The sequence below is a fragment of the Pinus tabuliformis genome, chromosome 6, assembly GCF_031772625.1.
Source record: "Pinus tabuliformis cultivar Carrire ecotype Pingquan chromosome 6, CPIR1, whole genome shotgun sequence".
NCBI classification, from domain to species: Eukaryota; Viridiplantae; Streptophyta; class Pinopsida; order Pinales; family Pinaceae; genus Pinus; species Pinus tabuliformis.
Genome location: NC_142292.1, coordinates 369,287,674 through 369,304,194, shown reverse-complemented (window position 1 = coordinate 369,304,194; position 16,521 = coordinate 369,287,674). Strand labels below are relative to the sequence as shown.

Sequence of the window (16,521 nt, the reverse complement as noted above, 5' to 3'; positions counted from 1 at the left end):
AATAAAAAGCATAAAGCAAAAACCCTAAGCAATAAAATAATAATATTTTTGTGAATGCATGCAAAACTAGCCGTTGGGATCATCTCCTTTATATAGGGTCTTAGGGGGTCATTTTTCAGGTTTATCTGATCTGTGAGTCTGTACTGAAAGCTCTCTTGTAATCTGATTTCTGATTAATAAAGAAGACTTTGGGGTTCAAACTGGCTGGTGTTACTCTCTGGAATTGCTGTGAGATTTTTGCTTTTCTTCATGTTTTAGTTTTCAGCAGTTAAAATAGCTGTTTTTTTCAGAGCATTGTGAGTACAGGTATCTTGCTCACGTGCTAGGGTTTGAATGTTGTAGGGTTTCTGGAATAATGGCAGGTATCTCCATTATTTCTTGAAATCTAGCAGCATTTCTTGCCCTCTTTGCTGATGTTTGCTTGAGGTGTGCAGGAAACCTTTAGGTGAAGGGTATTTGTGGGCATTTGGGGAAGTTCTGGGCTGAACCAGCCGACTCCCACAGGCTTTTCTGTGCAGATCCCAGCTGATTGTGCCCTAGGTTAATCTTTTAAGAGTTCTATTCCCTGTTTTACATGAGAGATTTTCTTTCTGCTTACAGCAAAGTTCAAAGTTTCTAAAATTCGAAAAAAAAAAAAATATTACTGCAATTATTGCTAAATTTGGCTGTGCTAGAGCTATAAATCTCTGTAACTTTTGGTAAATTTTGAAGGGTTTCACTTTGAAGTTTTGCATATTAGCTGTCGGGTTTTGGTTTTTCCTTTTTTCCCTCTTGCAGAGACAAGGCCCTTTTTTTTTTTTTCAGATCAGCAGATTCTAGTGGCAAAAGACCAGCTTAAAACGTGTTGCTGTCAAGGATATCTGGGAACTTGCGTGTCTGTGGTATAAATCAATTCATCAAGTGTTTGCAGTGCATATAATCTCCAATAGCCAGGTACGCTTTCACTTTCCCTATCGCTTGAAAATCAACTCACGTCTTTAGCTTGAATGTCAGCGTTAAACATTTCTCAGCCCGTTGTTTTTTCCTTCTGATTTGAGTTCTGCATTTAAAATTGATAGAAATGTATATGGCAGGGTATATCAAACGTAGGGCATAACTAAACGTTGCATATTTATTTTTAACAGCTCGGTCTTGTCGACTTCTGGTAGCCACTTACTCCCGCGTGTTGATTTTGTGAATGCGTTCCTTTTTTTTGGGCCTGCGGTCGTTTCCATTTAAATTTTTCGTGCCCAAGTCTCTTTACGCGTTTGAGTTTCGGATTTTGATTTGCGTCCTGGAATTTAGGCTCAATCGATTCTCAGTCTTTGATAAAAGCGAAAATCGCATTCATTTTGCTGTTGGGTTCATAAACCTGTGCATCCATCGCGATTAAGCTTCAAAACTGGTTCGCATTTTTTCTTTGCATCGCTGTCATTTCCTCAAACGCATTTGAACCCGTTCACGCTTCAGATTCACGACTTTTCTTTCTGTTTGGCGTTGCTGCCGTCTTCACAAGCTTAAATCGACCTTTCTTTCAATCGCCGTCAGTGTCTCTCATTTATTTCTCTCAGAGCTAGGGTTGCTGTTATGAATCGCATTTGATTTTTCGCGTGGCCACGTCGGTGTCTATCAGTGTTAGCGTATCCATCTGCATAGTCTCAGGTGTTAAATCTTTCGTGTGGGCATAGCCGCGTTCCAGCATTGGTTCGAAAAGCCGCTCACGTGCCTGCAAAGCCCTTCCGATTTCAATATTTTCGTTTCGATTTTTATTTGCTGTAGGTGTGATGTTATACGCTGCACGATTTAGTTTTGTCATGTGCCCAGGCATTTCGATTCGAATGGGTTAATTTTGATTGTTATATATGCATGCGTGGTTTTGTTTTAGAATAGGTTTAGTTATAGTTAATTTCATTTAGATTTCCCTTTTAAATAAAATCGTATTTCATTTAGCATTAGTTTAGAGTTACCGTTTTTGATTTCATTTTAATTTAGTTTCGATTTGATTTTGTTCTTTTTAGAAAACATATATTAAAAAAAAAAATAAAAAAAAAAATTAGAATTTTAGATTTTAGATTTTAAATTTTAAATTTTTCTTTTAGTGTAGAAATTTTCTTTAAAAAAAAAAAAAAAAAAAAAAAAAAAAAAATTCTGAAAAGCATAATAAATTTCTTTTTTTGTGGAGAATTACTTTTACCTCCTTCAGTTGTTTATCATTGTATATCTTTCATGCTGAGACTTGAACACAGAATAGATATCTGGTTTCACTGTTGTTTAAAGCAATTTATTTCTCTTAGTTTGCTGGATATCATTATTTGAAGAGCGTTGTGATTTTATTGCTCTCTTTATCTGATGATTGCTGTCCGTGGTTCATGTTCTTATATCATCTAGCTAGTAATCATTTAGATCTCTTAAGGCACTGGTCTGCTCAATTCATCAAATCATTTTAGTGCTTATTTCAATTGTGCATCTCGTCTCCCAGCCCAACTGTTTGGCAGTTGGCCTTCATCTTTTCCCAGGGACTACCCCCCTTAGCCGTAGGAGATAGGCTTAAACGGAGGGATCGGGGATCAGAGTGACAGCCCCCGGTCTGAGCGTTGTCGTGTCAATCCGCGCGACAACAGACTCCATTGGAAGAATGAAGCCCTTGTTCTTCATTGAACCCCAAAGTCAATGCTTGTAGGGTGAAGCAAGCATCTCTCAGGGCACCTTGAATTCACCCTAGCGACTTTGAAATTAGTTATTATGAAAAGATAAGGAAATGGCTCATTCTGTTGTTCCCTATAATGAAAAGGATCAAGGGACCATTGATTATCATAAATCCGCTTCATTGAAACCATTGAACTTTGATGCATTCCCTGGTGCTCCTCACCAATTAACTGCTAAACACCATGAGTGGTTGCCTAAGTTTGATGGAATTCATATTACTACTGCCAAGAAGCATGTGGATGATTTTGTATGGGAGGTTAATTTTTGGATTTCTTATGAAGATAAAGAAGATGTTGTTATGAGGCTCTTTGCATTGACATTTGAAGGAAATGTTAGGGATTGGTACGCCAAACTACCTTTAGGGAGCATCAAATATCTTGATTAATTCGAAGATGTCTTCATGAAAGGATGGGCTAATCATCAATACAAGTAAAGTGGCTCTAATAATGATCAACAAGAGGAAAAGGATCCCTTTCTAGATCGACACAATGAGATCAATAATGAAGGTACCAATGATGATCTTGAAAAGGAACATGATGAGAATGTTGATAGGGAAGGTCCCTCATGGAACAAAGTTGCAAATAGCCTTGTCTTTTTCAAGGACATGACTACTGAAAAAGCCCTAATAGATAACCTTAAAGAAGGTTCCCTCATTGACCCCTCAGGCATTGACATTGATGATTACTTGCATATTAGAGAGGGGAAGTGGGAGATCGATGGCCATCGTTTTGATAAGGACCCAATATATGATACCAATGATGACATCAATAGGGGCCTTGTCTTTCCCTACCTTCCTTATGATCCTGGGATATATTCAAGTCATTCGTGGATCCTTTCTTCACCCCTTTTAACACGATCACTAATGATGATGAACCTTTCCCCCCTCCTAAATATGATCACGAGGAAAAACAACTCATTTGTTATGGTCCTTCGTGCCAGCCACCCCCTTTTCCTTCCCATCATGACCTTAAGGCAACCATGAAGCACGACATTACTAAGAAGGATCTTGATAGGGATTTCATGAGCTTGGTTGTTCAATCCTCCATTCTTTGTTTGCAGGAAAGGATCTGATTCTGCAAATTGGTGTCCTTCCCTTCATCCATAGCTCCTTTCTATGATGTATGGGTCTCTTATTTTCCCACCTCTCACCCTTGTGATCCTACATATGATTGTTCCTATCTTTGCCCTTGGATTTATCACATGAGTAATCATAAGGGAAAGTGTTTTTATATTGATCTAACGAGATGTTGGTTACACTGTTTGTATGATTACACCTAGCATTTGCATAATGTAACCATGCATGTTAGGGTAGGATGTATCGCATATTGATTTTTGCATAGAAAGCATCATCATGTCATGTTCTCATGCTAGAATAGATGTATTTAGACTAAAACTTGCATCTTAGAATATATTTTACTTTTTGAATGGTTTTATTTGATGAAAACATGGGCGATAAAAATACGCCCAGGACAAATGCTTCCAACATTTGTTTGTGATTTGCAGGATAAAGGTTTGTAGTTCCACAAGGTTGCTAGTGTTCTCATGACCTCCCGTTTGAGTGCATGGTCTGTGCACTCTACAAAGAGCTCATGTCCCAATTGGAGCCAGATGTTACCCACCACCAATGGGTGACCCTGTTATCACTTACTGCAAAATTGTACGAATGGTGCCAAATGGTGTCAAAAGAATGCAAAAGAGTAGAGAAGTTTGCAGTCATCATCCAAGCCGCAGAAGGACTCAAAGCCTAAATCAGACCCTCTCCATTGAAAAGTGCTTTGAACAAGCTTTCCAACGATATGTGGAAGTCCGAAAATGGACTCCTAGATCAAAAGATTTGGTCTGCCGAAGTTTCAAGGATTTGAAGCCTTAGGAGATAAGGAATATCGGAGGTCTAGAAAATCAGAGATCGCAATATCAGCAATCGCACATCAAAGCATCAGAGCATATCGACACATTGCATATCGGAGGACCAGAGACATCGGAGACCGGCGGTCGCATCATCAGAGCATGGATGAGATCAGAACATCAGCAATCGGAGAATCAGAACTTCTTTAGGTGACAACCTTTCAAAAGTTGCGATATAGGTGAAGCGTCAATAGTGTTAAAAACCGCCGAGAACGCCAATAAAGAATTAACAAAGGATTTCATTGCAAAATCAAAGATGGGTGGGTTCTTTTCTCTCTCCTCTAACAGGACATGTGGCAGCATAGGATTGGCTCCAATAATGACGTGTGGCGGCATATGATTGGTTCTGATAAGCTACAGTGGCATATGACGTCAACATGACATGGTGGTAGGGAAGGACACGTGGCAGTCAATTTTGGCATTTTGAGGGAGCCTAAGGGGACAAATCTAGGTGAGACATGTCACCACTCATAGGGTGCCACATGGAATGATGACGCCACATTGGAGGTCACATATCAGAGAACTAGAATATCGCAACTCCAAAGTTATTCCCCGATTAGAAACCTCTAATGAGAAGGGCTCTGATATTTGGCTAGCGCATGGTCAAGAGGAACTTAAAGAACCTCGGGCGCTAAGCACTTAACAAAGGAAGAATGGTCCCGACAGGAGTCTAAACGCTCTAGCGCCTCAAGGTTAAGCGACGGGTCACGGCCCTCAATCCTATGGTGAGAAATGCGAGAAGGGCTAAGCAGAAGGAGCTAGGACAAAATCGGAGCTTTGCATTAAGTTACAAAATAGAAGAGGCTCAGATGTCATATTAAGCTGATAGTCATCGGCCCGGTCATATAATAAAACGAATGCCAAAGGAGCAAAGCGCAAGAGACTGAGTATCGGTGAAGCATGAGGTGGAATTTCTCCGATAAGCACGGTACAGAGAGTTAAAGGCATATGGGTCGGCAACTTCAAGATTGAGTGCAAGAACAGAGGAGTTGGTCTCAGGAGTAATGGCGACTATCAAAGATCGGTGGATCAAGGCAGCAAGGACCACGATCCGCAAGAAAGAGTGTTGGGTCTGCATTGAATGGATACAAGTCATCTTTGTGCTTCGACGCACGTCTTCAGTGAGATAAATGGAGGTATGGGACTCAGGAAGTAGTGTACAGGTCACCTGAGAATTAATTTCTCAGCATGGAGCTCCACGCAGTCAGGCAATGAAACACTGCTAGGTCGATCTTTGTTTCTGCACTGTGACAAGAAACTGACAGTTGATTTCTCCCAGCTCCAGAAAGTGGGGAATTCAAGCAGTTAAGGCAAAGATGATAGGTAAGCATGCTGAGTAACAGAGGAGGGGCATCATGGCAAAGGCGTGGCCTAATCAGAGACAATCATAGGAATTGGCATGGAGATATTTTGCTATGGTCATCATTCAGTTTTCCCATGTTTTGTTATTTTGTACTTTGTTGCATTTTAAAGAAGCAATCAAATTTATTGTAATCATTTTGGGCAGCAGAGCCATCGCACGCCGAGACAGCTAGTCGATTAGACAGTTGGAGCTCGACTGAGATATTTTGTAATTGTTGTTCAAAGCTCCCCTCTCCTTATAAATAGAGGGAAGAAACACTTAAACAAGGTTCAAAATTTTTGGAAAGAACTCTTGGAAAGGGCCTTTTCTTGTTTTCATGAAGGCAATGTTATGAATCTTGATGTATGCACATTTCTCAAAAGATTAATATGAGTTTTCTGATGATTACAACTTATTGGATTGCAGTATGTTCATCTCCCTTTGTGTTTTCATATATGTTAAATATTCTTCTCAGATTTCATGTCACGTAGCTGCTAGACATATTTCTCATTAGATGCAAATTCATTTAGATCAAGTTATTGATGGAAAATGCCTGTAATGATGTGGAAATTAAGTCTTTAAAAAGCGCTCCATGTATCTTAGCATTCCATAAACATTCCCTTTCTCTCGTTTCTCTCTAAATCAAAATATATAGAATTCTTAAAGTTTAAGCTTTGTATGATGGATTTCTCCTCTACTGTCTTCTACCATTACATTTGTCTTAACAACTGATTTGCTACAAGCTCTCAATCTGATTTGACCACCATTGATCGAAGATTATTTCCTGTTTATTCCTGCGTGTACGTTGGTTCATACATTGTATCTTTATGAATGGTTTTGAATCAATCTTAATTATATACTTGTGACAAACTATGGTGCTACAAGTCCCTAGGATAAACTTGACAACACTAATTAAGGTGTCCTAGGCACTGGTCTCCTATCAACCCAGAGGTTGTCTCTAGGAGGCTTCTATATCTTCTAAAGCACCTGTGTGACAGGAGATAGAAAAGGCGACAACAGACTCCATAGGAGAATTTTTCTCCTAGATTTGTCTTTAGTGACCGACCCCTGACAAACACTAGTGTAGCTGATATTCTATCAGTTGATCTTCGCTCCCTGAGCCAGTCATATGTCCCCTCGCCCATCTACCGATAGCTTATGTCTGAAGGTGGGCCATCCAATCCTAAAGGTATATTCTTCATTGTGCAACCAGGTGCTTATGCTTGTTTTTCCTTGGGCACAATGGGTATGGATTATTGGGTAACTTGGAAGGAGGAAAATTTTTAACTATAGTTGTGTTCCCTCACCTTAAATGGATGGCTAATCCGCAACATTAGTCTCATGGGATCTCCCCTACTGGCTTATAGCTTCAAGATAGGCACTACTTAGGAAACCCCGATTTTGGTAGCGCGGTCCTGTTTTCCCGTTTCATATATTTCACTCCCCTCCCCACATTACATGCTCTATTTCATCATCTTCCCTCATTGGGTACAAACCCATTATAAAGTCTCATTTGTGCCCTTAACTAACAAGCTTGATTCACTTAGATGCACTAATGAATTATTTTACCAGAAGGTGAGGAGACACATTGGATCTTATACATAATTGGAAATTGGTTTTGATCATGGGCTAGGCAACTTAATTAGGGCCCAAGCCCACCATAGAATCATATTGATACTTGTAGGGGATGCGTTGAGAGCCATGGGACTTCATCATGTGATATAACATTGCCACATCTTATGGGTACCCTCAGCACCTTAAACAGCTTGTTCATTTCCCCACATTATATGTGAGATGGTGCACTTGGACCAACAATGCCCCCAGCCGGCTTAGCAGTATATATAGGGTTTGGCAGGTGCTCTTGTTAATTTTTGCAACTACGGTCAAATTCCACCTTGGACAACTTAGATGACAAAGATAATGATTGCATTGTTGAAGGAAATGTAACTAGGTTTGGTCCTCATAAATGTACTTTTGATATTTGTATTTATTCAAGAAAAGAAATATTATTTTTATAATATATGTCAATGAGTTTCTTGCTCATTGAATTAGGTCTAGCACATGTCAAAGTGCTATAGGTGAGTCAAAGAGTCAAAAGAATTATGTTGAAGACCTTAAGGGTATGTTACATTATGTATATTTATGTATAAAAGTCAAAGAAGACACCTCCAAGCAAAGTCAAGTATCCTCCTAGCAAAGACACCATCAAAAGAAGCAACGACAAATTAAAAGCACCTATCACAGCAAAGAAAGTCAAGTCGGCCTCAAAGCAGCAAGTCGGGCTACAAGTCAGCCTAAAGGAGGGACAATCCTCTATATATAGGGGTTGTCCACTCCTCTAAAGATAGCGAAGATCATCTCTGAAATCAGAGAGCAAGTGCAGTCAAATAAAAGTTGGAAAAGTTGAGTTTAAGGGAGCCTCTAGAGCAGTGAAGGAGGAGGAAATATAACCTAAGTATAAAGGACTATTTTAGGGTGAATTGCAGCCACATGTGTGAGGAATAGGGTTGACCGCGGTCACTACAATAGCTACATTAAAGTTGCTCATCTATCATCATTTGGGCTTCAAACTAGGCCTACTAGACCTCCTATACAAGTGAAGAAGGAAGGACCTCAAGCGAGGAAAAAAGGAACCATAGATCATCAACAAGAACTCTCACACGTGCGATTATTAGGGCTACAGTGTTGTCACACAAAACCTACCACCATACATCAAGAAGAAACTCGTATGATCAAGAGAAGGAATGCGTATCCTTAGGTGAAGGATATCACTAAGTAAAAGTATCTATTCTAGAAGTTCTACTAACTGTAGAAGGAAGAACGAAGTGCCGAAAGAAGGACAAAGAGCCAGGAACGAAGTGCCGGAAGAAGGTGAACAAAGTGCCGAGAAGACATAGTGCAGAGAAAAGGAAGGACTTGACTTGTGCTTGGAGGATTTTCTAGTCAAGGGTCTAGGGTTTGAAATTGATCAAGAAAGAAGCTTCAATAAGAGAAAAATTACTGAAGGGTTTCCCTCTCAAGAGAAGAGAGGTTTTGGCCCTGGTAGAGAGCTTGTTAACCAAGGTTGTCATTGATGTCAATATGGCATTGTTGAAGATGGCTAAAACCCTAATAATGTCCTAACCCCAGTTCTTATCCTGGAAGCCCTAACATGAAGCCCTAACCTAATCTAACATTCATTGTTGATAAAGCCCTAAGACCATAATCTTGCAAACCTTAACCCTAATACCCCTTTTTATCCATGTCCTAATAAAAAGCCTAAGTCTTAAGAAACCCTAAGTTTTTTCACCTTATCCCTTATTAATCCTAGCCCTATTGTTTGCTACAAGAAACCCTAACCCAAATCCTTGTTCCCTACAAAAGAAATTTAAACCTATGAACATTTCCCTAATCTATTTAAAAATCCTTATCCTATTCCTATTAAACTAACCATCTTATTAAATTATTCATACACAATGACATGTCTATTTTTTCAAACTAACAACAAGCCTAAAGTATTATAATAAGTCTCCCCAAAATAAAAATAAAAATAAAAACATCACTACATGAGTTGGCTTCAGTTCCTTCAAGTCAGCTCAAACCATTCGATATGTCTCTTCACATGAAGCATCTACTATATATTCATGACAAAAATTACTTCAGATAGATCTGAAATTTCGAGAGGTGATTCGGTGGTGAAGAAGGGACAGTTCACATCTTGCGAACTAAAAGAAAGATAAGCATGCAATTTATTCTGGGTAATGTGCGCTAGTAAATCCGATTCTGACAGAACTCGAATACACTGACAAATAAAAATTTGGTGCAGCAGCAGACCTGAGGCAGCCGCTATAGGCCGAAGTTTTGCACAAACCCCAGTTGCTGTAAAGGTCAAGCGACAAAAACTTGAAGATTATCATTGAACTCATGAGTTAAAAAAAATAATAATAATAAAAAAGCGACCATCGAACCTGCAAATTTTTGGACCAGCGAAGTTTTATTAATAAGCGAACCTGTATTAAATCTTTTGGACAATGATATTCTCTACAACAAATAATCTGTGGAGTGAGCCAAAGCTATGATGATACCAGTGACAACAGAGGTTCGAACCTGTGGTGGATATTTTCTAGATTGAGTGAATTGTATACCTAAGTCTGTGGATACCTTCCAAACCTGTACCTCGGTGACTTCAGTATTGTATATCTCTGCGACCTTTTTGTGTTATAATCATAATCTTGTGGATTTAAAGAGCATCATACTCTTACAAGACTTGTTTCAAGAGAATATACTTGTGAACTTGGTTGGATATACACTAAAGGAAGAATTCTAGTGTATACATTGCATAACAGTGGAATATACCTGTTGAAGGCTTTGAAACATTATTCAAGACCTTGAGGCTATCACTAAAAGCAATCTTGGTGAAGAACGCGTTCTGGACAGAAGAAACTTTTGAATCAGATTCAAAAGGAACTTTTGAGTAGATCTGGAGTAGTGCAAAGTTAGATCTTGTAGACATATTTGATAAAGAGCCTTAGAAGGAAGCCTTTTTATAAGGGTACTGTGCAGTGTGGAGATATATTGTGATAGTCATGCAAGCTTAGACTAAACTCTTTGAGAATATTGTTGGATAGATTTGAGTTGAAGGCACAATTTTTGGCAACCTTGTTTGGATAACATCTTTTGAACCAGTTTGAAGTACTCTTTAAAGATGATTGATTGTGAAGACTCTTTTGGAGCAGTCTTCGAGTATACATCCTTGCCCTTGCAGCTGACTTTGAAGATTCGTGGAGATCCTTGCAGACCATGATGCACTGGTCATCATGAGGTGACCTTCGAGAAATTGTTTGGGTAATATGAAGAGTTGTGGAGACACCTTTTATATGACAAGGTTGTCATTGATGACATAACATGGATACTATAATTGAAGATTGACAAGGATCCATGAAGAAGACTTTGGGAGTCGTGATTTTTCTAACAAACATATCTAGACAAAGTACAACAATGGGTTGGAGCCCAGAGGGTTGGTGCCTAGAAGGTTGGAGCCTCGAACAAACAATGTTGGTGCCTTGAAGGATAGGGTTGGAGCCCTAGAGGATGAGAGTCCTCAAGAATCCAGGTCGATACCTGAAGAAGCAGATATAGGATTGGAGTCCTTGGGGTCAGTGTCTCAGAATTGACAAGGTCAACGCCTTGGAAAGTCTAAGTAGCTGCTTGGCACATCGCAGGTTGGAGCCTAGGTGTCTTCATCTAGGGTTGGAGCCCTATCTATATTGTACTTGATTCATTGTAAAGATTATATTAATAAAAGCATTTATTCCTATTGTTCATTTTGTGTTCTAAATATAAGTGATGTAACTGGTAAAAGTAACAATTGAAAAGATATATTGATTCACCCCCCCTCTCAGTATTTCCAACAATTGGTATCGGAGTCAGTACCTTCACTCAAAGCCTAAAAACTTGAAGGTTGATCATTAGAACACAAATGGCGAAGCCAAGGAAGAAAGTCTCCAATCCTCCTAAAGATGTGTCTCCCTCAATCACCGAAATTGAAGTCAATCAATTTGTGAAGGCTCCATTATTCAATGGAAACTTTGATATATGGGAGGCAAGAATGAGGAATTTCTTAAAGACTCAAGGCATTGAAGTTTGGAAATAAGTGATTACTAATAGCATGATGGATGGAGAATCCAAAGAACATAATACAAGAGCAATGAAAGCAATCTTGAATGAGCTACCTGATTCTATGAAGGCCAATTTTGAAAACTGTTCTCAACAAAAGGCATATGGGATAAACTCCCTGATCTTCACTCAAAAGGAGCGTTAACAATGATCTCTAGTCAAGAAAATGATGGAAAACAAGAAGGAAATCCAAAGCGAATCAAGGAAGTTGAAGATAAGAGTGACGACACCAAGGCTAAAAAAGACCTAGAAGATGAAGAGAATGAAGAAGATTTGAAAAAGATCTCCTCACTAAACTTATGGTTGCCATAGAAGAGATTAAAAATTTGGAAAACGAAAATGAGGAACTCAAGAAGAAAGCGCAAGTTGGTGACTAGGACAAGACAAGGAAGGAAGTTGACCTTGTCAAGCTTTAAGTACAAGAAACAGATGAGGAGCTCGCCAAGATTAAGGAAGAAATTCATCAAAACAAGAGAAAGCATCATGAAGAAGTCATATCCATGAAAAATCAATTGGATAAGGCAAAGAAACGGGAAGATACCTTGTAAAGCCACCTTGAAGAAAGGCACAAGAGCTTGAACAAACTTGAAGCAGAGATTGGTCAATACAAGGAAGAGGTCTCTTCCCTTAGAGCACAACTAGAAGAAGCAAGGAAACAAGCACAGGCAGTTGAGAAGGCAATGGAAGCATTGGCATTCATAGAAGGACAAGTTGATGAAATAGAAAAGGAGAGAAACACCATGACATGCCAACCAATGTTGCACGAAGCGGGAGCGCGGAAGCGTCATTTTCCAAAAATCTAGGAAGCGAAGCGTCCGCGGAAGCGTCTGCTATATATATATATATATTTTTATATTTTTTTGCATTTATACTCAAAACAAACATCCCAAATACCAAATTAATTGTAGAAGACATGAAAACATGCATATTTTTGCATAAATCAAGATAGATATGGCATCCATGATTCCATTGTAGTTACTAGTATGTACAACAATCATCTATATTCTAGCTATTACAAACATACATCAAATTTTTAAGCATATTATAAAACATAAAACATTTAAGCATATTATAAAACATGAAACATAGAGCATATTATGATTTATCTAGCAAGTGAGCAACTGTCAACATTTGTCATGTCCAAAATTCAAATAATAATGTTTACAAAATATGTCACTTGGTCACCGCCAAGCCAAAAAGGTTCAAAATTCAAATTCACAAGTCTACAAGTCTAATGAGTAATCTATGACAAAAAGTAGTAGATTGTGAATATATCTACTAATCTCTCCTCCTTCCACCACGAATAGAACGTGGTGGCGGGCCTCCACGTGGTGGCAATGAAGAAGATGGTGCCTGTGTAAGTCGTGGCACTGAAACTGATGAAGAAGAACCCCAAGTTGTTGGTGTTGAACCATGGAACCTAGGAACCAAGGGACCAGATGGGGGTGGGGGTGGTGGCATATCAACACGGTCATCATCATCCTAGAATCGCTCAAAAAATTCATGCAAAAAAAAAACACTAGTTAACAAAAAAATTAAAAACATGAATTAGAGAAATGCTTTATAAGGGAAAATTGGAAAATTCATACCACAATGGACATACCTGGATAAGAGCATCCTCTAATTGCTCTAGTCGCAACACTCCATCCTCCAAATTGGGCTCCTCTGGATTCTTGTCCCAAATCAACAAGTCTTTATTAGACTTTGCATCTTCACAGTAATGGGACAACAATCGCAAGTTGTAATGAACATAAACCAAGCTCTCTGCCCGGTCTAAACTCAACCTGTTCCTTTTAACACTGTGGATGAAAGAATAAGAGCTCCAACACCTCTCTGCAGAAGAAGTGTTTACCACCTGTGATAGCACCCGCAATGCCAAACTCTGTAGAAGTGGAGTACCCCCTCCATGCATGTTCCACCACTCAAGAGCAAAAAAGTCTCTCGATCTTTAATTGCATGCATGCTCCCAAATGGACCAGTGTTGAGCGTATAGTTGCTCACCTGTCTCCGTACCAATGCAGCGTCCTCCTCATCAGGGATTAATTTACTCAATGCAGCCATATATTTTTCGTGAACCTCTTTATCTTGGTGTGGTTTTCTCCTGCTTCCCCCCCAGGTGCTGGTGTTGAAAGCCATGATGGATGATAGTATTTAGGTGTCAAAACATATGCTAATGCATGCAATGGAATATTTAGCATTTCCCATCGGTTTTGCACCTCTACACGAATATAATTGTACAAGGTGGTATCTCTAGGCTCAACAATGTCTTTAATCGGCCCCAACATGCTATCCATTTGCTCATACACCTCCCCAATTACTGGTCGATCTGAATCTGCAAACTTGATCATGTAATAAATTGGTTTGGTGAATTGCAAAACATATTTAACCTGTGACCAAAAGTAACTGTCAAGAACAGTGTCCTTGACTGCATTAGCACCATCTGTGTCAGTGTTAATTTCATCCCATGTTTCAGCACACACCAGATTAGTTAAAGCTTGTCTCACCCTCACTAGCCGCCTAAAGGTGAGGTAATAACTAGCAAATCTTGTCTTTGCAATTTTAAGCAATTGCAACTTGGAGTAAGTGCCATAGAAGTAGTTTACCCTTGTATGCCCTGTGATGAATTTAATGAGCTGCTTCCCTTTCCTGTAAACCTCAGCAATCCACCCACAATCTTTGTGTTTCACAATATCATGCATCAAAAGGTTCAATGTGTGAACCAGGCACCCAGACCAAAAGATGTGTGGATGAGTACGCTCAATAATTTTTCCTGCTGCCTTACAATTTGCTGCATTATCTGTGATCACTTGAACCACATTATTCGGACCAACATCTTTGATTGATTTCAATAGGAGATCTGCAATGTTTTGTGCAGATGCAGTGATGGAGGACGAGTCATGACATGCAATAAATACCGCACCACTAGAAGAAACACCAAGAACATTTATCAAATGTTGGTTTCTAATATTTGTCCACCCATCTGATACAATGGATACCCCAGAATCTACCCACTCATTTGTAAAACGTGTCAAAGCTCTTTGAACCTTAGCTTTTTCTCTTTCTAATAACACTGTTCTAGCTTTCTCATAGTTGGGGGCCTTGTATCCTTTTGGGGCTTCATTGATGGCCTTTACCATTTCATGCCAATAGGGAGAGCGAAGCACATTGAATGGTACACCGCAAGCACAAAGAAAACGGACTATCTTTCCATCCACATCATCCCTCCCAGCAACATTAAGGAAATCCCCTATTGTTCTTCTACCTCCAGAGCTTGCAGAAGTACCATGAGGAGATGAGCAACTACCAAATTTAGAGGTTGCACTTGATTCAGAATGAGTTTTTTGTTTCTTGTTTTTTTGTTGTGCAGCCATCTCTATTTGGATGTATTTTCTTCTTTCTTCAGTTGAAATGTTTGGGCAAATTTGTACCCCCACAAAACCCTTTTTTTCATCACTGTCCAGCACCCCACAAAGATGCCTCCTCAGACGGGTATATGAACCACAATATGGTTTTCCTCCATGACAACCATGAGGGCACACAAATTTGTAAGATCCACCACCCTTTCCCCCATCAAGTTTGGTCACATAGTTCCACAAGGGTGTTGATGTAGCTTTCCCATCTTGTGTTTCAGTGTCCCCTTCAAGTTCATCCCCTTCCTCTTCAAACCCTTCCTCCTCATCATACATTGGGTCACTACTATTAGGACCATCACCAATGTCCTCTTCTGTTTCTTCCCTTCTATTCCTCACCCTTGCCATCATTAAAACCAAGAGTGGAATGATACATAGAAGCCAAAAGAACACCATCTTGGAATATGGATATAGGTGGTGGACAACGGCAACCTGTAAATAAAGGAGCAAGTAGAAACAATGGGAAAGAGTAGGAGAGGGAGGAGAAAAATACAATTTTTTTTTCAAAAAAACAAGGGAGTTTGGGGTTTGAACTTACCTCTTTAGCTCTTGTAGATGAAGTCCTCCAAGCTCTTGCTCCAAGCTCCTCCTCCTTCTCCTAGCTCCTCCTTCTTCACTCCTCCAAGCTCTCCTCTCTTCTCCTCTCCTTTCCTCTCTTCTCTTCTCCTCTCCTCTCTTCTCTTCTCCAACTCTCATAAACTCAAAGTGAGAAAATGAGGAATGAATGGGGGCTTTATTCTTTTCATTCCTCACCTTAAACTCACCCTAACCTCACCCTAACCCACTCCCTTAAGCTTTAGTTAACTTAACTTTAAAAAAAAATAAAAATAAAAATTGTTTTTCTCTTGGGCGCGCCCCTTTCCGCCGAAGCGTACGGAAGCATGCGTGAAGCGCACGCTTCCTGCTCCGAAGCGTGGCGCTTCGGCGGCCCGAAGCGCCGTACAAAGCGCGCTTCGGAGCTGGCGCTTCGGAAAAACCAGGAAGCGCAATTTTTTTTAGGAATCGCGCTTCCTAATTTCCGAAGCGCGCTTCGGAAGGCGCTTCGTACGGCGCTTCCGTACGGGGCGCGCTTCCGAGCTTTGGAGCGGGGGGGGAGGCGCTTCCTACAACACTGATGCCAACTAGAAGAGAAGGATGATGACATCATCAAGTAGAAGAGAATGATGATGACATCATCAAGTTAAGAGCACAAATCATCTCACTTAAGGTCCAACCATGTGAAGCAACCAAGATGATGGAAGAAATGAAGAAGCAACTAGTTATGAAATATGAAAATTGTGAAAAGTTAACAGGAGAAACTATCTTTCTTAAAAAGGAAGTTGACTTGTTGAATAAGAACTTGAAAAGCTCTCAAACCCTAGATGACATCCTAAGTCATCAAAGGTCTCCCCTTGATAAATCAGACCTTGGCTATTCAGGTGAATCCTTGTAATATTCCTAATTAGCCATGGCTAATTGGAATATTCGAATTTGTTCAATTTTTGCCTCCTATAGTTATTTGTAAATAAAAAAAGTGAGGAAGGG

General features: G+C 39.7%; 2 protein-coding genes across 10 annotated transcripts in view; both read right to left on the bottom strand.

The window, feature by feature from the left end:
* The window catches only part of LOC149258830 (Peptidyl-tRNA hydrolase II (PTH2) family protein), a 401,298-nt gene that overhangs the window by 85,123 nt on the left and 299,654 nt on the right, over nt 1-16,521 (bottom strand). The gene's annotated exons all lie outside the window — the stretch shown is intronic.
* Nucleotides 12,689-13,765, bottom strand: LOC149258831 (uncharacterized). The gene is made up of 2 exons (XM_089373445.1): nt 13,191-13,765; nt 12,689-13,069 (listed from the first exon to the last, which is right to left on the bottom strand). Exons 1-2 carry the CDS (start codon nt 13,497-13,499, stop codon nt 12,866-12,868), a joined length of 513 nt encoding a protein of 170 aa, XP_089229571.1. The 5' UTR covers nt 13,500-13,765; the 3' UTR covers nt 12,689-12,865.